Below are 22,828 nucleotides of genomic sequence, written 5' to 3' on the forward strand. Positions count from 1 at the left end.
ATAATTAATAATAATAATCAATTAAACCTGATGAAGTCGGTTCTATTTGCCTGGTCTTTCGGCTGGAAATTAAACTGATTAGTAATTAGATTGGTTAATATATATCATAAAATTCATAGCCTGATCAATACCATAATTAGTTCCAGAATTGGCTTAAAACCTTAATTTGTTTGTATCAGTGCCAGGATATATACCTTGTTTAAAAGAGGATTTCCAGGCTAAATTCAATGATTAATTAACAAATTTACGTCAGATTACTAAACTTTTATGTGCTGGAAACGATAACCGGATTTTATTATCATACCATTTTCATTTCTTCCTCGTACCAGCCATTAATTAATTAGTTCTTACAGTTTCTTGTCAGAATTCCAAGTAGATTAATCTGTCAGCATGAATTCAGAATGCTTACACCAAAACCTAGCTTAGCTTTCTTCCTTTCTCTCGTTGAAATTGAGAATACCAAAACGTTGTTAAATGATGAATATCGGGCGATGAGTTGGTTGGCTTAACGCATGATTCGCATTAGGAGAATATGGGGCGGTTGCTTAATCTCTACGGCTGATGTTCCCTGCTATGAAAAGTGCCGGCGGCGGTGAACCACAGAAAGAGACATGAGAGAGCGCACGCCTGAGATTGTTGACCGACACAAGATCCGCAAATCTACAATAAAATCGATGCATGTTAGATTCGGTACGTGGTATGTCTTGGGTGGATTCTATTTGGCTAGACAAGCTGACGGCGTGAGTCGGTGACGGATTGGGGGGCGATGGATTTTTGTCGTCCGGCCGATCGAATAGATCGTGTCGGGCTTTTGACTTGTCCATGCGTGCCGACATCAACATGGAATTTGGAATATGTAATATTGAATTTTTACTGAAGAATTATATAAAGGGGAAAATGTATTCTTTTGTGACACGTTGATCTATGGCAACTTGTGTGAGAAGGTTGCCTTAATTGGTGGGAAATCTATCTTGTAATTTGGTATAAATTCGGTCGTCACTATAATCGCAACATGGATTGGACAGTCGTTATCATTCACATTTATACCTCACGTTGCGTATTAACTTATTGAAGTAAGGGATTCGCACATCTTGTGGACCAAAATCATGCCGACAAATATTTGGCAATTAATATAATTTGCACCTTTCTAAAAATATATATATATATCAACGTGATTTACTGCTCCTAATCGTAATTCGGTGCTGTGTGTGTATATTGATTAAAGTTGTCTTGAGATTGTGATAAAGACATGATGAAATTAAGACGTTTCAAAAAAAGAAATTTGTTTAGTTTGGTACGCGTGCAAATATCAATAAGCACGTGATTATTGTGTTTGAAAATGACTAGGTTTGGAGCTTGGTCAAAGAGAACATGGAGGCGCCGCTTTATCTGTCTAGTTGTGGTGGATGGAGATGGAGATAATGCGGGTCCCGTTGAACCTCGCCCATCTCTATGAGTTCATGGGCCTTGAGCGGCCCAGGCCCAGTTTCCGTGGTTGTATGAAAACTCAACTGGAAAATTTCCATTTCTAATTTGTTAAAATTTAAAAAAAACTAGTTCTGATAAAGGAAATTAAATTAGGATTTTTAATTTTTTATGTTGTTGGTAATTATATTGTTATGTTAAAATTGCAAAAAGACATTTTCACAATAATCATTGATGAGTGACTTACAAATTTTTAGAAGAATATTTTGAATTTTACAAAATTAGTTGGTTCTTTCATCTTTTCATTTAATTACGTTAGGATGGTTTGCCCTAACTCATTTTTACTGTAAAAATAAGATAGATTTTAACTGTGAAAATTGTCTATTTTAAGAATAGATTGTTGCCACTTTTTCAACTTTTCTCAGTACTAATTACATATAGGCTTACTCTGTATCCATAAAATCAAAATTACTGTACATTGGTGTTCTTTTTGTTTAGTATTTGTGTTATTGACAATAACCACACTAGGAACACCAAGTATGTATATTGTATCCAAAGAAACGTTCGAAACTCCTCAACTAATAAGCTCCAGCATTGTATCTGTACAAGTCTGGTGAACGAAACACCTGATCAGAATAAAGTTACAGGGAAAACCGATTCCGTTCTGTAAGCAAAACACGAACAGTTCCATTTGCTGGCATGCTTACAAGAACTTTTCAAGTGTTTTCTTTCAGTGAAATGCACATGTCGAGTATGAAATAACAAATTGTCACTTCAATCGCCCTGGCATGCTATGGGATCCTATCTTGTCTCTCTTCTGCGTTCCACGTGAATCTCCTTCATCTTCCCAATGGTCACTTGAGCATTTGAATTCTCCATATCACCCATCTTTCATTTTTGTGCTCATCGCAGTATCTGTGATCTCTGCCTAATACATCTTTGTCATACCAAACTGAACAGCACCAACTTTTCTATGTGCAACATCACCTGCTGCTGCTGCTGCAACAAGTCCATTGTAGGGTGATTTTGCCTGCACCAGGCTTGACTCTACCATGCTTTCCCTCACAGTAGGTTCAGCCTTGGTCCCCGTGAGATAAAATGGGGAGGCTCTCATGCCAAGAGCTATATCTGGAGCCATCTTATTGTGCAAGCACGGTTGTGGAGGCTTATGCTGAACGGGTTCATGTTTGGCTTCCACTGGATCTCTGTTGTAGCCATCCAACTTGCCTGAGCTATTGTGAAAACAATATGCTGGAGAAATACCAGGTTGTGGTGGAAGAACAGGATTTCTAATGAAACGTCTAGGATCATAGGCATCTTTCACACTCGCACTCTCATAAGGCAAGACAGGACCAATAACTTTTCCTGGCCGAGCTGAGAAACATAGCGTATGACTTGAGTGTTAGTGCACCATCATCATTAGTTATGGTCAATTTGGGTATAAACAATTACCAGTTGGAATCCTTTGTGGTGCCTGTGACGTCCTTGCAATATTTCCAGATGACCTTTCAACGTCTCGAGGATTCTTGCAAGGTTCATAAGTGCTTTGTCTCTCTCTTGAAGAGACCATATTGGTTTGTTCCATTGGAGAAACGGTAGAAGAGTGGACAACCGTTGATCTAACAGGGAAAATGTATAAGCGTCCCAGGAAATAGTGAAAATTAAGAATGTCTGAAACAACTACACAGCATGTTGCATGATGAAAGAAAAGAGAATAAAACGTTTCAAATAAAGTTGTTTTCTAGTTTCAGTGCCTCTTCATACACTGAAATGATGGGTGAACAAAAAAACATTTCAGATGAGGTTGTTTTCTACTCTCAGTGCCTTTTCATACACTAAAATGATGAGCGAGTGAAAATGCTGCTTCAATGAACAGGTTATATTTGCTATGATTTCTAAACGATGACTAATCAAAAGATAAAGCTTTAACTCTTAGATAAAATCTCAAAGTAGGATACAAAAATGCAATCAAACCAAAAACAGAAAAATTAGCTTCAGTTAATATTTTGGTTTCAGCTACAAACTCTAGAAAAGGAAATAAAACCCAACCTGATTGAAATTGCAGCTTTCCTTTTTCTGATTTTTTTATCACCTAAATGCACTGTACACGTGCATGTTTGTTCCCAACAAAGTATATCATACAAAGCCACAATAAGATAGATGATTGCAAATTTGTTATTCAACAAAGAATACTAATAAGCTTGGCAGCAGGCCAAATATCAAAGAAACAGAAGAAAAACCATTTGGAAGTCAGAATCAGAATGCACTTGCTATTTTCTAAGTTTATACAGAAGAAAGAAATACATGTTCATGAAAAAACTTTCAGCATAATTACTTAAAGGTTTGCCAAAATGAAAAAAAAACATATTCAAAATCTACCAAAACCATGTTTACTCTGCAACTGGAGGAAAACATAATATGCATTATGTTAAAAAATTCATGATCTAATTCTGGCCCTCCTAATTCTAAAATTCACTTGAATATTATCTACATGCATGAAAAAGAAAGCATAAAGATCAACCAAAACTTAAATGAAAAGAGTACCTAGGGAGAGAAACATGTTTCCTATCTAGTGGAATGACAGGTCCACTTTTACCACCATTCTCCTCAAGGTAAGCAAACTGCTTTCTAAACTGATCCACGGCACTGCATAAACAGAAATTGGAAGTATTGAGAATAAGGACATGTCCAGGAAAGAGATACATACACATACTGATGGGTGGTGGACATCAGGTATCAAACCTAGGATACAAGAAATTTGTTCGTTCAGTTCCATTAATGTAGTCTTTGAGTAACTGAGGATGATACTCCAATATCTCACGAAAGATAAGTTCCCGAATGTCATCTTTAGTCAACCTTCTACGCTCAAACTCAAACTCCATTTTTGTGATTGGATGGCTAGATGGTTCCCTCTCTACTTTAGCAAGACCTTTGAAATAAGGATCAGCCAATGCCTGATAAACAAGAGGTATTATTTTTATGGACACAACCAAAAGTGTGAGAAAGATGCTAGTAATATTAAATTTAATAAGGCTATTGGTAATAGTGAGTTTAGATCCATATCAGTAGGTTCTAGGTTTAGGGCCTTCTCATGATCCTATATATTTCCATTATATAGTTATCACACTAAATGCAACACAAAAATTTTCTCTCCCAACCTTAACAAAAGACTACTGGATAGTGGATACTAAAAAAGGGTGGGTGGGGGACCCTCATGAATTCAACTGGAAGGACATACCTCTTCAGCAGTTGGCCTGTCCTTAGGATCAAAGGCTAACAGCCTCTCTAAAAGTTTTAATCCCAACGGATCTACATTGGGGAACTTCTGAGCAAATGGTACTGGCTGTTTCTTCCTCATACTGCTCAAATATCTCCTTGCCTTTTCATTCCGAACCTAGGGTTAGAAAGAAGGAGTGTATTCAAAATCAGGCATCTTTGCTGGTTATTCAGAACAACCACATCTTATACAGAAAGTTCTAATCAACCACAGTACCCGAGAAATTGTATCCACAGAAGGTGTCCCCAGAAGATCAGTCATCAAATCCAACTGATGAACCACATTTTTGCCAGGGAAGAGAGGTTTGCCTGTCAATACTTCAGCAAATATGCAACCAATACTCCAAATATCAATAGCAGGAGTATACTGCAAGTTGATAACAGCCAGTCAATATCATTTCCAAAAAATGCAGTTCACACTTTAACCATAAAAACTGAAAGACAAGGAACAAACTCTATACAAGTTCCTCTTGGTAATCATATTTCAGTTTACAAGGGAGTTCAAAATCCTTCCTGAACAAGCATTAGTTTAATATTTCATCTATAGTATCACTAAAGAATTTAGGAGAAAGCCACCAAAATAAACCAACTGCTACATAGCCAAAGTTTTTGAGAAACCACTCCTAGAGTACAATGTTTTAGAATTTAGCCCCATCAAGTATCTCAATAATGGGATAATCCTCAAAAGATAATAAGGTTGATTATCTAGGAAGAAGGCATCTTAGCTCTCATATTACTAAGCCAGAATCCAATTTCGCTGTCCCTACTGCTCAAAAGTCCAGCAGAAAAGTGTATGACATAGGCATAACATGGATATATTGTAATTTTGATATAAGCACAGTAGCATGACTTTCTAACGATGAATTAAATCAAAGAAATAACTAGTGATATTGCCTTGCACAGAGCTCAATGGAAATAGGATTCATGTAGCCAACCAAGAATAATCGACTCTTTGGGTGATGATCACAAATTTATATGGTTTATCCTCAATGAACCAAATTTACAAGTTAGAATTCATGAAAATAGAAAATATTAGAATTATAGATTAAGGAATAATTTAATACAGAATATGATTACTTAATTACTAGTAATGTAAAATTTTATATCCACATATAACCTTAGTTTTGAGTCAATCAAATCGACTCCACTGATTATACATGGGTTTCTATACTCGTTGGAATCTGAGTCACACATCATAGTGGTTTGTAGTTAGTGTTACTTTGAACTAGGAGCAAAAGTCAATTTTTACTATAATATTTAATCATTTTCCCTTTACCGTTTAAACATTAAATTTAGTAGCTGTTATGAAAGGCATGTCATTAAGGAATTCATAACAAGATGCATAGCATTTTGATAGTTGTGCATGAAAAGTAGATCTGCATAGTCTGATCCAGCATTGCCATGATTTTGAATAAGCGAACAAGTGAGGAATTGAGCTTTCTTTGGGATATGCTTTAATAGCAAAATGAACCAGTTGAAATTTTCTAGAGATGCAGACATTTAAAACAGATGAGACATATGTCAATACCTTAGAAAAGAACGATCCACATAACTCTGGAGCCCTGTACCATCTGGTAGCAACATAATCCTGTCACATGTTAGGGATTTGGAATGGTGAAAATTTACCATTAACTTCTTAGATTTCAAATCAGGAAAAGAAGATTACAACAGGATATAAAAAAAGGAAATTTGGAAATAAATAAGAAAGAACCAGGCACTTTCCCACTTACTGTCCAAAAAATTGTTGTGGGGGTATCACTAAATGCAACTCTTGCTAATCCAAAATCACAAATCTTCAGTTTGCAGTTTGCATTTGCTAGTATGTTCTTTGGCTTTAAATCACGATGATACACATTAGCTGCATGTAACATCACACAATGTTACAACAGCAGGACAATAACAAAATAATAAGAGAAAAACAGTGTATCACAAGTAGAAAAAAGAATTCAGAGTAAGTGAATGATGAACTGGTCAAGGAAATGATCTGTTGCACAACATTTTCAACACCATGAAAGAAGGAATTCAAAGTTATTGCACCTAAGTAAATGAAGCGACTATAAACCACAGAATAGTACAAACATTTCTAACAGTCAATGTACATTGATTCATATGAAGAATGAAATTTCCATTCATTTGATCAAAGTAAAACAAAAACTGAGCCATCATCTATTCAATGTCTGCAACATAGTGAACCAACATATTAGATTGAAGATGGCAACACCTGTTCATGAATCGAAACAATTTCATATTTAGCATGTGGAATATACAACAACATCACCAAACTGTCATATTTAGCATGTGGAATATACAGCAACATCACCAAACTGTCATATTTAGCATGTGGAATATACAGCAACATCACCAAACTGTCTCAAAACTCAGTATTCAGTAAGTTGACATTAGCAGAACACTAATTGCTATCCAAAAGGGGTCATAGAACTCTAATAATTTTTCCAAATTCTAGAAAAATAACAGTATCCTTATTGACATGAAAGTTCCTCAGAAGCAAACTAGTAGAATGCTTTGTTAATTAATCAACAAGATAAAATTCCAATAGAAATGGCAAATATTCTCATTGCTTTTGATGCTCAGATGATGAGATTACAAACCCAACATGAGTGAATCATATCAAGGCACAGTCCATGGGAATAAGTAATAAAACTCTTGATGTGTACAAATTGTAATAGGGGAGCCCTCCTGGAAAATTGGCTTACTGTAAAGACCTGGTCCTGGCCCTGCCAATGCACAATCATCTGCATGATACCTTGAAGTCTTTATTGGCTTGCTTTAATCAAAGCCTGGTTGGTATGTTTATCCCAAAGTCATTATTGTTACCTAGCTTGGAAACTAACCTACTTAAACTTGAGATGGTAAAACAAAACTGACTAACAAAGACGATGGTGAACAATCAAGAGTTCAACTTGATGATTTCACAGCCCCTATTTTTTTCCCTCCAAAACAAAATGAAGTTGAGAGAGCCATCTCTAACTTGAAATTTATTAAATGTCAGAATTACTATCACAAGCAAGTGTGAATAGGGTTAACTTGGTGCTGGAATTTCCACCAGAATGAGGCCATTAAGTATATAAAAACTAATGGAATTTCATTACTAATTCATAATAAAAAAAGAAAGGAAACAACAACCAGAAGTAGCATTTAATCACATCACAATGATGATTCATTAATCTTGATACAATAAGATTTACCTGTGTGGATATATTTTAAAGCACGAAGCAACTGATAAAGAAAAAATTGGTAGTGTTCTTTTGTCAAGTCATCATTTGCCTTAATTACTTGGTGGAGATCAGATTCCATGAGCTCAAAAACAACATAAATATCTTTGAAATCCCTCCTTGATGGAGGCAACATTATGTGTTTGATCTCCACTATGTCGGGATGCCTTAAGAGACGAAGAAGTTTGATCTCACGAAGAATTCTGACAGCATCAGATATGTGTTCAAAAATATCATGGATCTTCTTTATTGCTACCTTCTCACCCGTATGTATATCAATTGCCGAGCAAACCACTCCATAGCTACCTTTGCCAATAACCTCCTGAATCTTGTATCTATTAGCATCACCATACTCGCTGAAAAAGTCTAGTTCTGGTGAATTCTGTAGAAGACAAAAATATAAAAGCAAAGTTAAATGTGAAAGACAAAGAGATGCCACATAGTTTGCAAATGCACTTAATGACTAGCAGTATGTTGTGAATCTAAATTCATTGCGACAAAGCTATGAATTTGAGGGGAAAATAACATGGTTAAAGCTCTAGCAAACAATCTTTGGATACTAGCATTTAGGTTTTTTTTTTGGGTGGGTGGGGGTGGGGGGATGTCGGGTTCCATCAACTTTACATGCAAATCATTTCTTCTCTAATGTGATAGCACATACAATCATCAAATTTCCTTGTCATCAACTTTATATGGCACTAATTGGTGCGCTCAGGGCTATCTGAAGCACATTTTCTTAGATTCTACAAATGAACTTGGAAACACCACAGAGAGACCATCTGAAAATTCATATTTTGACCCATAATTTGGTTCATCATCAGAAAAATCAATTTGGTTCATCATCAGCAAAATCCGTTGGAAAGCAGAATTCTAAAGATGCAGATATAGCCATAATTGAGAGAAAAGACTCTTCTGGCAACTTAAATAAGTGATACAGGGTTGCAGACAAATGCAACAGCAAAGCTATCCGAAAAGCCTCAAAAAGCTCTTAGTTAAATTTAATAGATGAAACCAAGAGTCCTGGTACATTCACCACTCATAATCAAGATAAAGAAAAGTAAACAAGAAAAGAGTGATGAGTGTCTGGCATCAGATTCATTTAGGTAGAATTTTAGATGAGCTGCAAAAAACCGAGTGTCTGGTGTTCTAGTAGAAATTATATACCAGAGTCCTAATAATACCAGAACCAAAAATAAACTTCATTTCCGATCGATCAATAATAGCCACAAATAGACAGTTTTGGTATAAAAAAGGGCATTATATAGACTTCATGAGAAGGCCGACTGAAGAAAGTTGCCAAATTGAAGAGAACAGAAAGAACAAAAAGGCAACCAAAGGCTGGACACAGAAGAGATTCGAATTGTAGCAACGGAGAAAGAAACCGAACACGCAAAACACGGATTAAGAAATCCCACCTTCTTACGCTGATCTTGCTGCATTTGTACAGCTAGCCACTTGGAATTCCTCACGGAAAAGCCAAATTTACTTTCTTTTTCCTCTCTCCTACCTCTTTCTTCACAGCCCTCTTCTTTCTTTCTTTCTCCCGAGCGCCGTAAAATTTCTGCACAAGAAGTCAAAAAGAACAGATCGCCACGGGAACCAGCTGCATTTGTCCTATCGGCCCATGCACCAAATCCCCTAGTCCCACTCACGCGCTGTATTCCACCGACCCACCGACTAAACACAGCAACCGGATCCAATCTCAGATGTACTCCCAAGCCCTCGACGAAGAGGCAGCTACAAGAACACCGTTCGCCACAATCACGAACGCAGACAACAGCGCCGGCAGATCAACCACATGCCCCCTTCCCTCCTGCATCGGCCGCCGTCCAAGATCCCGCCCCTCCGCGCTCCAACGGAAAATAAACCTCCGCCCCCACCTCGGCCTCGACCAAGCAACTCAAAACCTCGACAAATCTCCAGCCGCAATCGAATCGGACCCGAAACCAAACCCTAATCCAAGGGCTCGGCCGCAACGAGAGGCCCGATGACGGCGAGAGAGAGAAGAGAAGAGAGAGAGAGAGAGAGAGAAGAGAAGGGGGTTGTTCCTTGTTTATTCGTTCTCGATGCCAGGAATCTAAATCGTTTTTTTAATACCTCTTTGGACACTAATGCCCCTCACCTCCCGCGAAGAACTCGCTCAAACCGAAGGACTTCTCCGGTAATTACGACCAACTCGGAAGGGTATTTTCGAGACAGGACACAGCTCCTCGCTTGGCTTTCTATGCAACTTGATGCCACTTGTGCTGCTTCCTATTTTTTTACCGTTGGAAGAAGAAGACGGAGGATAATGCGATTTTGCGATAAGTACTGGAGGCTATCAAGAGTCTTGATATTATTCACTCCTCCTCCTCCTCCTCCTCTTCTTCTTCTTCTTGGATTTCTCAGTCTTTCAGAAAGCTTTTGTGATAATACTTAATTGCAGTCAACCTCCAAGGCAGAAAGGTAGATGAGAGCTCAAGCAACATTGATGATCTCATAAATGAAGCCACACATGTATGCCAAATAAAAGTAGTTAATAGTCAATAACTTGGATCCGTAAATCTACACAGCTCTTGCCCTTTGAGTTTGAGTTTGAGTTTGAGTTTGAGATGGCAATATGTCACCACTCGGACTACGATATTCCAGCCTCTTTTGATAGGGATAACAAAAAAAAATATGATAGGTAAATATTTTTTTATAAATAATAATCTCGAGCATGATTGAATAGAAATGAGATGGAGACACTGCAACTTATCATTGCAATGGCGATGGCAAAGAGTTCTGAGTTATTATAATGTCATGTGAGCAATCATCCGACCGACACTTGTGCAGTGACTTTAATTGTTGCCTACAGAACTTTACAACTGCCATTATAATGACTTGATGGGAACCTCTAAACTTTGTCATTTTAATTAGTCTGTGTTCATTTTTATGAATTCTATAATGCATATTGATGAATATATATAAAGAAATACAAATGGACTGAAACTATACACCAGTGCAGTTGACCATCCTGATCGCACACGTTCAATACGATGAGAATCATTATTTCTAAGGCTCACATCCACTAGTATTTAATGTGGAAAAAATATAAGGAAAACAATTTTTCAGAAGAATATCGTACCATTATAGAGATTTACGTAGATTCCAACGAATCTTGTGGCAGGAATACAACATGAACATATTGAAACTTTGTTTTGAAGCAAAGTTTCAACCTCTTCATTATTAATTCTGGTCTCTAAGAAGGGTCTCTAGGGTTTGAAAACCTCTCCTCTTGGCTACCTAACTGAGGCTTCCGTTTCTTCTTCGATTGGTTGGCTTTGCTTTTGTTCTTGGTGGCCTAACAGTACCAAATTTAGTTGGTTCCGACCTGATTGTCTCTGGCTAAAGCTTATCGAGAAGAGCATGAACTTCCTTCTCACGCTTTTGATTCTTGGGTCGTTTCGTATGAGTTTGCAGACCTGGCAATCACCGAAAATAACTTTAGTGATAATTATCTATAGTTAATTATGGTAAAAACCTCATCTTTGTAGTGTAGAGACTGAATGGGCTGCTGATTCTTCTAATATAATCCCAGATACATCCAGCAAAGTAGCCAACACCCTCTTTATTGTTCCAACAGATTCGAGTTAAAAAAGGAAAGGAACCTATCAATGCGAGCTAAGATTCACTAAAAAGATTGCAAACGAGCTGCTGCAGGAGGATAATTTGCATCTGTCACTTTATATAACGATAGATAAGTTCAATTTGTTAGAACCGATGAAACTAATGAGTCATTTGTTAGAATGTGTTGCATTGCACATCCATGAAGAATTTGAAAAACAATGATACTCCATTGCAAATTAAGAACTGACCAAGGAGTAACTGATAACGATAATCACAAGAATTACTCGATCGAATGCTAGAGCTACATTCTTTTTTAAATGTCCAAATATTGGGTTCACACAAAAATAACTATTAACTAACCTTAACAAGCCGTGCTCCATTCCCAGCGATGTTACAAAGCGTACACAGCGTTCAGAACATTGGATCAGTTCACAATGGAAAACTATCTGATGTCAACTTCATCAGGAATCTAAGTGGAGAGAGACCAAGGACGCTTTGCAAAATCTGGAGGGAGAGCATGTCAGTTGATCCTCGGCTTGGGCTGGATTAGAAATCAAGAGAAGCATGTGATGAACCAACACAACTGCCAGATGTTGAATATGAAGCGCCGCTTGAAGCCTCTACGGGGGCTTGATTTAGACGCTCTAAGACCAGAGATCTTCGCTTGAGCAGCTTTAAAGAGAATGTGGATGTCTCTAGCACTGTTGGCACCTGCTAGCATTTAAGTTGTCATCGATGAGAGAGATGAAGATGAATTATTGTCAACAATTTGTTTAAAAAATGAAATTGCTAATATATAATGCTCTACATAAAACTAACAGGAGCATCAGTAAGTTTGGATTCCCTTGCCATTAAGATAATACAAGCTCTTCCCACAAATCAAAATGTCTCAAAGCATAGTCCAAGCTTAGTAGATATTATTAGATTTGATTAAAACTAATAGATATTATTAGATTTGATTAAAGTTTCCACCCAAATTCTTAGGTATGGGCAAACACGGTTTCATCAAGATGATGATTCTCAATCTTTATAGCTAGCTATTTCAGATGAGTCCTAAAACTTATGATCTAGGTCTCTGGGTGTCAGACTGAAACTAAAAGCATAAAATATAAATCTGGGAGCCAAATTAAGAAAACAAACATAAAGGTCCAAGTTTCAGAAATTAAACAAACTTTAGAGGGCTATTTTTTCACTTTTTAAAGAAATTTTTTTCTATTTTAGATCATGCAACAAAAAAGCAGCACTAAGAAATCCAATGGAGATTAGCCACCACAAGATTTTAAATTCAGAAAAAGAATGCAATAACAGTATGACTATTAGTTTAGTACATCCCACATTCGAACTGTAGAAGTATTAGTATAAAAGAAATAACACAACATATTAAACAGTAGAAATGTAAAAAAAAAAAATCCTCGAACTATTTAGATTAGAGATCAAACTAAACCAAAAACCTCAGCATTTTGGCTGTACCTGAGTATTCATCTGAGCAACTTTGTGCACGTGCAAAAGCCCCAGCATATCCTGATATCCTGTGAGGAGCTTCGCCAAATCCTTGTCTTCATCTGATGACAAAGAACCAAGGACATAGGAATAAAAGGATCAACAGATCAATAAACTAAAGCACTTTGACTTGCCTGGAATTGCTCTGACAGAGAGCAAGGTATCTGCCAAGTGTTGCCATCGTTTTAAAAATGAGGGTTGAAGGAATGAAGTTGGGAATGTCACAACAGCAACCATATTAGAAGTTCGAACCATTGATTTAAGAAACCTGATAAATGCCACCATATCCCAGTCCTACAATTGCTTGACAATATAATTAAAGTGAAAATATCAATGCCACAATTGTTTATTAACCTTGCTAGAAAGAAAGAACCCTTTTCTTCCAATTAGCATATTGAAACATTAAAATGACTGCATAACAGTTATACATTTTTAGACTGCGATGGGCAATTAACTTTTCAGCTTCAGGCATGTAGTCAACCATACACTTACCCTTTCAGAGAATCCACATTGTGGTGCACAGAATGACTGTATAGCAATACGACCAGCACTCAAGTTGCCCCCATCAGACCTAGAGGAAAATAAGTGAATTTCATTTCAATTATTTGATAACAGTATGGAAAGGGATGTCACTAGGCAACTCTAACTCAAAAGATTATCTATAAACCTTATGGGATTTACTTCTGTTGACCAATAATTCTCAAATGTCCTTTCTTAAGATTAATTGTTTCAATGAAATTAATACTTTGGTGCTGGAAGAGCGTCATTAAACAAAAGATTATAATGCAATAAACTGCATTAAAACTATAACCTGTTACAAGTTGTCATTTAATATTCCTTTATTCAGTCAACTACTATAAAGTAGGCAATTTATTCTTTTACTAATGAAAATGAAAGTAGTTGATTCTTATCCATAGTGCATCATTATTGAACCTTCGATTGAATTTATCAATTTATTAAAATTCAGTCTTCTATCTGGATCAGTGAAATTTGCACTATTATCTGCACATTGAAATTGGAATCTTAGTAATGAGATATCATTCTTTTAATAGGCATAGTAAATGTTCACTTCATGCATACATGCCAAAAGCAAAAGAGCGGCAATTTCAAGATGGAGGATCTCAAGAAAGGGATAAATAACCAAGTGATGAGTTCATGCCTTGTTTTCTTAGTCCCAATCATAAAGTAGAACAACCAAAAAAATTCATCAGAGAAGAAAAAAAAGTTGAGTTGCATAAACAGATGATTCATAGAGAAGAAAAAATTCATTGTTAAATACAAAAGAAAGCAACCATGTTAAGTAGATCCTGATTTCAACCAAAAGTATAGTGCTAACAACAGACTGTAATGATTAAAATTCTTGTTTCTATCTACATGCCACATGAGCTTACCGAGGAAGCCTAGATAAAAAGTTTGAAAATCGGTCACGGAGTACAACTATATCTGGAGAATCTTGCAAGCTAATGGTTTCAATGGATTGGACAAATCTCCTTTCAAGGGGCTTTCGCAGATCAAAGTCATTGCTGAATTCCTGCTTAGCATCTGCATATCAAACAATAAGAAAGTAGGCAAACATGAAGCCTGCTTTAGAGAGTGGAATGAATATATATGTCATAAGGTTTAATCCAATAATTTTGGAGAGATTTTTTCCACTTTTTGTCAAATGTAACAAACTAAACGCAGAAAGATATGATGAACATAAACAGTTAAACACATATACACAATTCTAGCTATGTATGATTGCAACTGCTGCAACGTAGTAAATGTGCTAAAATCAAACATGGAACGCGGCTTAGCAAGCAAGCAGCTTTGATGTACAGGAATCAAACCTCTACTATTGTTCTTAATTGTTTGAAGTGGACCCTATACCAAACTAACTTTATTAATGTGCAACATCCTCACAAATCCATAAGCTAAGTGTTTGCCTACAGTTTGCAGTTATTGTTCATTGTTTTCTCTCTTCTATTTCCCGTAACTGGATTGTGATATTTTCAGTAGCAGAAAAGCAAATAATTATGTTGTCAGGCTCTTATGACCAAGAGAAGGTAGGGATTTAGGGAATGCGCAGAAAAAATAAAAAATTAAAAAAAAACTCAGCCAGTTATGATTGATCCAGTATAACATTAAAGCTTAGAAAAAGAAGAGAATTATGACAATTTAAAAGGAAAAAAGGCATCCCATAATTAGGTGCATCATAATCACACAGGGATAGTGACCAGTTTAATAGATCAGCTTCTCTGTAACACAATAATCACATAGCAATAACTTTCCTTGCTGCAATATCTACAAAACCACCACTGGTGGTTCTATAATCTAGCAAGTGTTTCAGTGAGAATGTGTTAATGTCATTTACTTCCAGAAGACTAAAGCACAAAAGGATTGGTCACCACAAAATTTCACAATTGAGGGAATAAACTTTCGAAGTGTCTCATCTGTTGCAGTATTCTTAGGCTAAATAAGTTGCTAACCATTCTTAGAGGTGTAACAGAATCCATATGACCGTAACAAATAATGTAATCACAAGTACTGTTGACACTATATTACTAGAGCTAGAAATCCAACACTCATATTTTCTGCCTAAGAAGATACATAATCTTCTATCTACAACATAATTTCATGTTCACCAATTTGCAACATTCTTGCTAACTCAAAAGAAAACACAGTGAGCAGGAAAAAAATAATAGTAATAAAGATCTGTAAAAAGAAAATATGGAAATGGTTAACCTCTATCATGAATTGAAGATGATTGTTGATCCCCAAAGTACTTCTTATACTGCCAAGCTATTCGCAAACCCTTTTCCTGCACTTCATCGATAGACTGATAGTAAAAGGCAATGGAGTAAAAGAAGAAACAACTGAAATTGTTAGAGAAAATCACCAGTTCCTGTTGACCATTGCCACCGGCCATCGTTCTCTTGATTTGCTCCTTGGACGGGGAGGCAGGCGATGGCAGCGTGCCAAGGAAGGCCCTTGGGTCCCCCAAAGGACTGGCAAAGAGAATGGGCTGACGGAGAACGACTCCCTGCGACATGAAGTTCCGAAGCAGGAGAAGATGGTGAGGTGCGTCGGCATCCTCCATTACCAACACCAACGAACCCAGAAGGAACCCGCCGCCAAGGATTCCTACAACAACAGTACACAGAACATCAGCGGAACGCTAAAACAATTGTTAGACTTCAAGTCAAAAGAGAAGGGACAGGAATAATGAAAGTACTATCAAGGTCAGGGATTCCAGAGGAGACGAAGGCGGTGCCGTTGGGACCGATCTTGACACCAGGATTCGACGGCACGTGGTGTGCTTCCATCGAAGAAGAAGCGGTACGCGAGAAGCTACTAGCGGCGGCTGCGGCGGTCGGAGTGGAGCACGAGGGGCTGCCGGCCGCCGTCGCCATTTCTCGTTTGGAGTAGATTGTGCCGTTCCGTGGATCTATTCAAGGACAAGCAAGTTCACCAATTACTGCATCGGGACGGGCCGGCCCATGTAATATAATGGGCCAGTAATACAATTAACTAATAGTGGTGAGACTATTTTAATGTAATATAGTTTTTAAAAAAAAGTGTAAAGATTATCGAACTATTTTAATATATATATATACCGGCATATGCTTTGTCGGTTCGTCGCTGGACCGCTACTACCACGTGTTCGGATCAGAAAAGCCATGCAGGCAGCCACGACGACCGCTAAGTTCTTCTGCACGTGAGCGATATCAGTACAGCTGTGCGATAGCCGTGACAACTCTTTCCCTCCCTCCCCCGTCGAGCAACATGCCATGCGTTGCCCTCCACAAACAGAAAATATGCATTACTCCATTCATGTCCGGATCGAAAAAGATCTACGACGCTCGCTTATGATCGCCTTCCGTGTCGCAATAATAAAGTGCTTTAATTTGCTTTCCACGGAATACGCAAGTGGAGAAACCAGTGTTATGTTACACTCAACGTGTGGTTTGCTGATTAAAAGTTAGGCGAATTATGGCTTGAAAGAAATCTGGAGAGGCTATTTTGCAGGTGCTATATGAAGGTTAATGATACTTGTCACAATACTACATCCACTCTCGAGTTGCATCTGTTCACCGTGTGTTCTTCACAAGGTTGTATTTTTGTTGTTTAGTTCTGGAAAAATGGAGCTTTTAAGTTGTTCTTCCCATTTTGCTGTTTGGGCAGGGAACGGCAGCCGCCATGGATGCCTGCGGTGTGGGGTTGAAGGCGAATCCATGCTTCTCCGAAGTGGAGAAGTATCGGGAGTGGGATTTGGGGCGAGGCGGTTGACCAAAGATGTTGAAGAGGAGGAACTCGTTTGGTGCACGGTTTAAGACCATCTCCAATGGATACCCTTTTACACCATTTTAATGTAAAAATGACACCAATTATTCTCCAATGGAGACTCCTAATTTTGCACTAAAATGGTACAAATAAACAGTACAACACCAAGATAGTATTGCACTGTACACTTACACCAAAATGATACAAATACTCATTTATTTTAAATTAATATATTATAATATTAAATTTATATTTAAAATATTCTTAAATATTATAAATTAATATTATTTAATTTAATTAAATTTATTTTGTAAATTTTATATATTATAAATTTATATTAATTATTAACTTAAATAAGTAATATTTAAAATATTAATTTTAATAATAATTATGAACATAATAAAAATATTTAACAAATTAATATATATATTAAAATTAATATGTATGTTGAATAATAAATTATAAGATGAAAAATAAGAATATTCTAAAAAATATTTTTTTTAGTATAGAAAATGGTGTGTATTGATTAGAGTTGAAAAAAAATTTAATGTGGTAATGACACCAAATTGGTGTTGAAAATGCACTAAAACAGATTTTATAATTGGAGATGGTAGACTGGGTTAGCATTCGTTGGTCTTACTTCAGATGTCAACCAAGAGACCGTGGTGAGTGATGGAACTCTTGAAATTTGAAGCAGTTTTCCAGAGTCAAGAATCTCCCTGAATATCTATGAAACTGAACCTGAAATTGCTTCTCTGCTGGGAGATGGTAAGGTTCCAATTGGTGTTCGACAGACACCAGGACAGGTGAGGCGATGAGGCTCATGTATCAGGAAAGGAATTCAGAAGTGTGAGTAAGTAACTATGTCGAAGTCTTCATCTTTCCAGGAACTGCATTATCGATATGAATGTCAGGATAGGAAAAAATGTTTCAATAGAAAACAAGGGGTCAAGTGTTCCAAACTGCACCTTACCTTTGCAAAAGATTGTCCTTGACGCCTTTTTGTTTATATTAATGTGTCCAAGAAGCCGAAAGGGGCTCCAAGGGCTTCTACATACGATCAGGGATTACGATAGTTTTGAAGAATGCTACAATCAAAGATGGGACAATCATATACAATAAGATGCAGTGAAGGACCCAAGGAGAATGCTAGTACCAGACGAGCATCTATTGCTGTAAAATATGCGCTAGATTGACTATATGTGGGCTATATCTGTGCATATTATGAATTGTCTTTTGCCTATGCGAATTAAGGGCCGCAATTGTAGCTGAATCCTGCAATGTAAGTCAGAAGTTTAGTGATTTATGGCCTTTAGGTATTGAATGAATTCTTGCTTTACCAGATCATCTTTGTTTGGCGGCACCACTATGATTCTCGACTTCAAACATCTTTTCTATGTATCGTTCTAATTTTAACATTTTGGATTGAGTGCCAAACAAGTGAAATAAATATTCTCACGAATTTGATTTAGCCAAGTAGAATAGCCATCAAAATGCTAAAAGGTATAAAGAATATAATCCAAACAGGTATGCTTTTTACGATAACGCCGCACGACAAACAAATAAAAGAAAAGGACTCAAAAGAAAGCGCAACGAAAACCAAGCGCTTAAAACGAAGAAGAACATGCGCGAAATAGAGTTGAGAGGAGGTGCTCAGAGAGGTTTGAATGGATTAATGTTGTCCTCACTGTTAATGAATAGATCAGATTAACGAGATGAAGTTAACCATCATCATCGCACGCTCCTTACAACTTCCACCCTCAGCTTCCGAGAAAGAGACAGAAGGATTTACCTTGCGGCGGCGGCGGATTGGAGGAACCCTAATTCTGAGAGAGAGAGTCCCAAGGAAATTTGAAACATAGCAAAACCCTAATTGAGAGAGTGTTGATCGCGATCGGGTGTTATTTATAGCGATAACGCCCAAGAGGTCAGAATCTGCCTCCCCGGGTGTTGCAGGGCCAGGCCTACGGGCTAGCAAAAATGGATCGGGCCAAAGCCCAATATGCGTTGGTTGATTTGGAAATATATTAATTAATTATTTTTATTTAGATTATTTATTTTTATATGTATTATTGAGTTTTAAAAGGAATACAAAGATATATACTTAATTATATCTTTTGGCTATTTGAAAATAAATACTGTCTGGTCAGTGTGGGCTGCATGGGTAATTTTTAATTTCATATATTGAATTGAAATTTAAAAAATTAAAATAATTCAGTTCAATCCTATTAAGTTATTTATGTCATTGCTATTAAATTCGGTAACGTGAATGTGATATTCGAGGTAGTTGACAAAAATATAAAATCTAGGGCACAACTTCAACTTGCATTGGGCCAACAACTACAATAAATTATTGAATTTGCCTTCTATCCATCGCACCAACGTAAAAGTTTGATAAAAATATTATAGAATTAAAAAAATTAAATATGGGAAAAATTTAAGAAAACAATATAAATATAAATATACGAATTTAATATCATCAAACGCTTTGATAGAACATATTTAACAGGCAGTATATATTGTAATAGACTACTTGGGCTATTTAACAGGCACATATTTGCCGCTTAAGTCATCTCAATCAATCGAATAGCCCATTTTTCATTTGCGCAAAAGAAAAATGGGCTATTCGATTGATTGAGATGACTTAGACAGCAAATAAAAGTATAGTTAAAGAATAATGGTAGATAGTATAAAATATTGTAGCACGAATATAGCATGACACATTCAATATGAGTGAGTTTCATTGACATGCAATGGAACACATCCATGCATATTGAGTGTGTCATACTACTCCTGCATCGTGATCAACTGTACTTTTTCAATTTACCTCCTCATAGATGGTCGTAGGACCGACCGTGTGGGGCCGCTAAGGTGACGGATCCACCTTTTTTGCAGAAGAGTGTGTCATACTAGCCCCCGGGACATAGATGAGTTGGTTATGACGCAACAGACTTACAGAAGAGGGTCAGGGTTCGAATCCTGGAGAAATCAGGCAATACCCTCCTACGTCGTAACCAACTGCACTTTCTCGATTTACCTCCTCACAGATGATCGTGGGACTGACCGTGTAGGGTCGCTAAGGTGGTGGATCCATACTATACAATTTTACAGAAGAGTGTGTCATACTATACAATTTTCATGCTACCTATCCATACTTATAGTTAAAATATAAATTTCCTTTTTTTAAGTCGGACAACGTCAGCCGTGACAACCGACTAAATCCGGCATGGGTCCACCAGATCGCCGCCATGGAGATGAAATGCCGTGGATTTAATCGATAGAGGCGTGCACAATTCGCACCAGAGCTTCCGCTTCCATGGCTGACCTCCACATTTTCTTCCTCCCCTTTCTCGCTCCAGGTCACATGATTCCCTTGGTCGACTTGGCCTGCATCTTTGCGCGCAGAGGAATCAAAGCCACCGTCGTCACCACCACCGCCAACGTCCCCCTCATCCAGCCCACCATCGACATCGTCAATGCCGGCGACGCTTCCCTCCGCCACCCGATCCAACTCCTCCCCCTCTACCTCCCCTGCTCGGAAGTTGGGATCCCCGAGGGCCACGAGAACCTCACCGCCTTCCCTGACCCCGACGCGTCCAAACTCGTCGCCGCCACGGATAAGCTCGAGCTTTCCTTCTCGCTGCTCCTCCAAACTCACCGCCCTGATTGCATCGTCGCCGATCTCTTCTACCCTTGGGCCATCCACGTCGCCAAACAATTCGCCACTTCCCTGATCTCCTTCCACGGCAGTAATTGCTTCGTCCCCACAATTATGTCCATCCTACACGGCGGCGAACTGAACCAGGACGAGATCGAGACCGAACGACCGATCGAAGTTCCCGGCATACCTAGCAAGATTCACCTCTCGCTCTCTCAACTTCCCAACTTCGTCCTTCGTCCAGCCGAGTTCCAGAAAAAGATGCGCGAAAGCTATAGCCGGAGCCACGGCATAGTCATGAACAGCTTCTACGAGCTGGAACGGGACTACGTCGATCGAGCGCCCAACTCGAGCAACAGAAAGCTCTGGTTCGTCGGCCCCGTGTCGCTGCAGAACAGAGATTTGGACGCGAAGATCGTGCGAGGGAGAGGCGCCGCTTCGATGGATGACGATTATTTCTTGAGTTGGCTCGGAACCAAGACCCCGCGGTCGGTCCTCTACGTCTGCTTCGGGAGCTTGGGCCGGTTCACTGCCACTCAGATGCGAGAGATCGCGCGGGGCCTCGAGGCCACGGACCGGCCGTTCATCTGGGTCGTCTGGCACGCCGGCGAGCCTTCGGACTGGCTGCCGGAGGGGTTCGAGAACAGGGCGATCAGCAGCGGGAAGGGATTAATGGTGCAGGGATGGGCGCCGCAGCTGCTCATACTGAATCATGAAGCGGTGGGAGGCTTCGTGACGCACTGCGGGTGGAACTCGTGCCTGGAAGCCATCACCGCCGGAGTGCCAGTGATCACTTGGCCTCTGTTTGCCGACCAATTCCTAAACGAGAAGCTGCTGGTCGACGTGCACCGAATGGGAATCGCAATCGGTGCAAAATTGTGCAGTTTAAAACCAGAGGAGCGGACGCCGGTGAAGGGTGAGCAACTGACGAAGGCGGTGGATGAACTGATGGGCAACGGAGAGGAAGCAGAAGAGAGGAGAAAGAGGGCGAGAGCGCTCGGAGAGACTGCGAGGAGGGCGGTGGAAGAAGGAGGATCTTCTTACGAAAACATGACTCGCCTAATTCAGGAGTTAATTAGTCTGAAAGCTGTTGGGGGATCCTCTGAATTCACAGAGGCAAGTTAGAACCAAATTATGAAATTCTCTCTAAAATGAAAAGCATGTAGTTTTGTTTTCTTATCTGTTTCCTTTTTGTTTTTGATTCAATTTGTTATGACGATAATTATAATATTAATAATATATTTGTATATTTATTATATATATATGATATGCAGATCTTTATTGATCTGACATGACAAAAAAAAAAAAGTGATCCGACATGACTTGGCATGACAAAAAATCAATGATCAGATTATACTGTAACTGATCTCCAGTAATACATCAGATAATTCGGTCGCTCTTACAGCTTTCAAAGCCTTCGGCCGCCTCGGATACTCTCATAGTTCGGTGGGCTCGGCCACTCAGATTTTTTTATATTTTTTTATGTGTTATAGCTCGATCGCTCTGACAGCTCAATCAACTTGGCTACTAATTGGTCCTGACAGCTCTCTGGCTCACCTCTGTTCGACTTGAGATCCAAGAGACAACCAACAAGGTTTAGTCAACTCATCCAACTTGACTACTAACTAGTCCGACCTCTGTTCGGCTCGAGATCCAAGAGGCAACCAACAGGTCAATTAACTTAGCCAGCTTGACTACTAACTGATCCAGCTTCTGCTCGGCTTGAGATCCAAGAGACAACTAAACTTATCAGCTCTGCCAAAAGAATAAGGACGATTACTAAATTTTCAAACTTGATTTCTAAAATTCTCGCACACTTATGATCATAGCCGTCAGATGAAGAAAATCATTTTTGTCAAGCCGTTGGATGATTGGAAACCGTCAG

At 38.4% G+C, this 22,828-nt stretch overlaps 3 protein-coding genes and 1 non-coding gene across 4 annotated transcripts; 1 reads left to right on the forward strand and 3 right to left on the reverse strand.

The window, feature by feature from the left end:
* Nucleotides 1-1,971: 1,971 nt before the first annotated feature.
* On the reverse strand, nucleotides 1,972-9,915 carry LOC141835350 (mitogen-activated protein kinase 10-like). Its single transcript, XM_074722796.1, has 10 exons — nucleotides 9,350-9,915; nucleotides 7,908-8,316; nucleotides 6,432-6,559; nucleotides 6,230-6,289; nucleotides 4,919-5,068; nucleotides 4,664-4,819; nucleotides 4,168-4,379; nucleotides 3,970-4,071; nucleotides 2,878-3,044; nucleotides 1,972-2,799 (listed from the first exon to the last, which is right to left on the reverse strand). The coding sequence occupies exons 1-10, from the start codon at nucleotides 9,371-9,373 to the stop codon at nucleotides 2,354-2,356; spliced, it is 1,854 nt and encodes a 617-aa protein (XP_074578897.1). The 5' UTR covers nucleotides 9,374-9,915; the 3' UTR covers nucleotides 1,972-2,353.
* Nucleotides 9,916-11,799: 1,884 nt separating this feature from the next.
* LOC141835351 (elongator complex protein 4) lies at nucleotides 11,800-19,114 on the reverse strand. The gene is made up of 9 exons (XM_074722797.1): nucleotides 19,078-19,114; nucleotides 16,237-16,449; nucleotides 15,901-16,145; nucleotides 15,747-15,822; nucleotides 14,414-14,564; nucleotides 13,515-13,593; nucleotides 13,157-13,316; nucleotides 12,993-13,084; nucleotides 11,800-12,233 (listed from the first exon to the last, which is right to left on the reverse strand). Exons 2-9 carry the CDS (start codon nucleotides 16,412-16,414, stop codon nucleotides 12,069-12,071), a joined length of 1,146 nt encoding a protein of 381 aa, XP_074578898.1. The 5' UTR covers nucleotides 16,415-16,449; nucleotides 19,078-19,114; the 3' UTR covers nucleotides 11,800-12,068.
* On the reverse strand, nucleotides 18,937-19,024 carry LOC141835453 (small nucleolar RNA U30). The gene has a single exon (XR_012602394.1). It is a non-coding gene; the product is annotated as a small nucleolar RNA U30 (small nucleolar RNA).
* A 1,442-nt stretch (nucleotides 19,115-20,556) lies between the features above and the next one.
* Nucleotides 20,557-22,119, forward strand: LOC141834649 (putative UDP-glucosyl transferase 73B6). The gene has a single exon (XM_074721977.1). It carries the CDS (start codon nucleotides 20,602-20,604, stop codon nucleotides 22,066-22,068), a length of 1,467 nt encoding a protein of 488 aa, XP_074578078.1. The 5' UTR covers nucleotides 20,557-20,601; the 3' UTR covers nucleotides 22,069-22,119.
* Nucleotides 22,120-22,828: the final 709 nt, after the last annotated feature.

The sequence above is a fragment of the Curcuma longa genome, chromosome 9 (assembly GCF_044706935.1).
Source record: "Curcuma longa cultivar G26 ecotype Majalengka, Jawa Barat chromosome 9, ITB_CL_G26_1.1, whole genome shotgun sequence".
NCBI lineage: Eukaryota > Viridiplantae > Streptophyta > Magnoliopsida > Zingiberales > Zingiberaceae > Curcuma > Curcuma longa.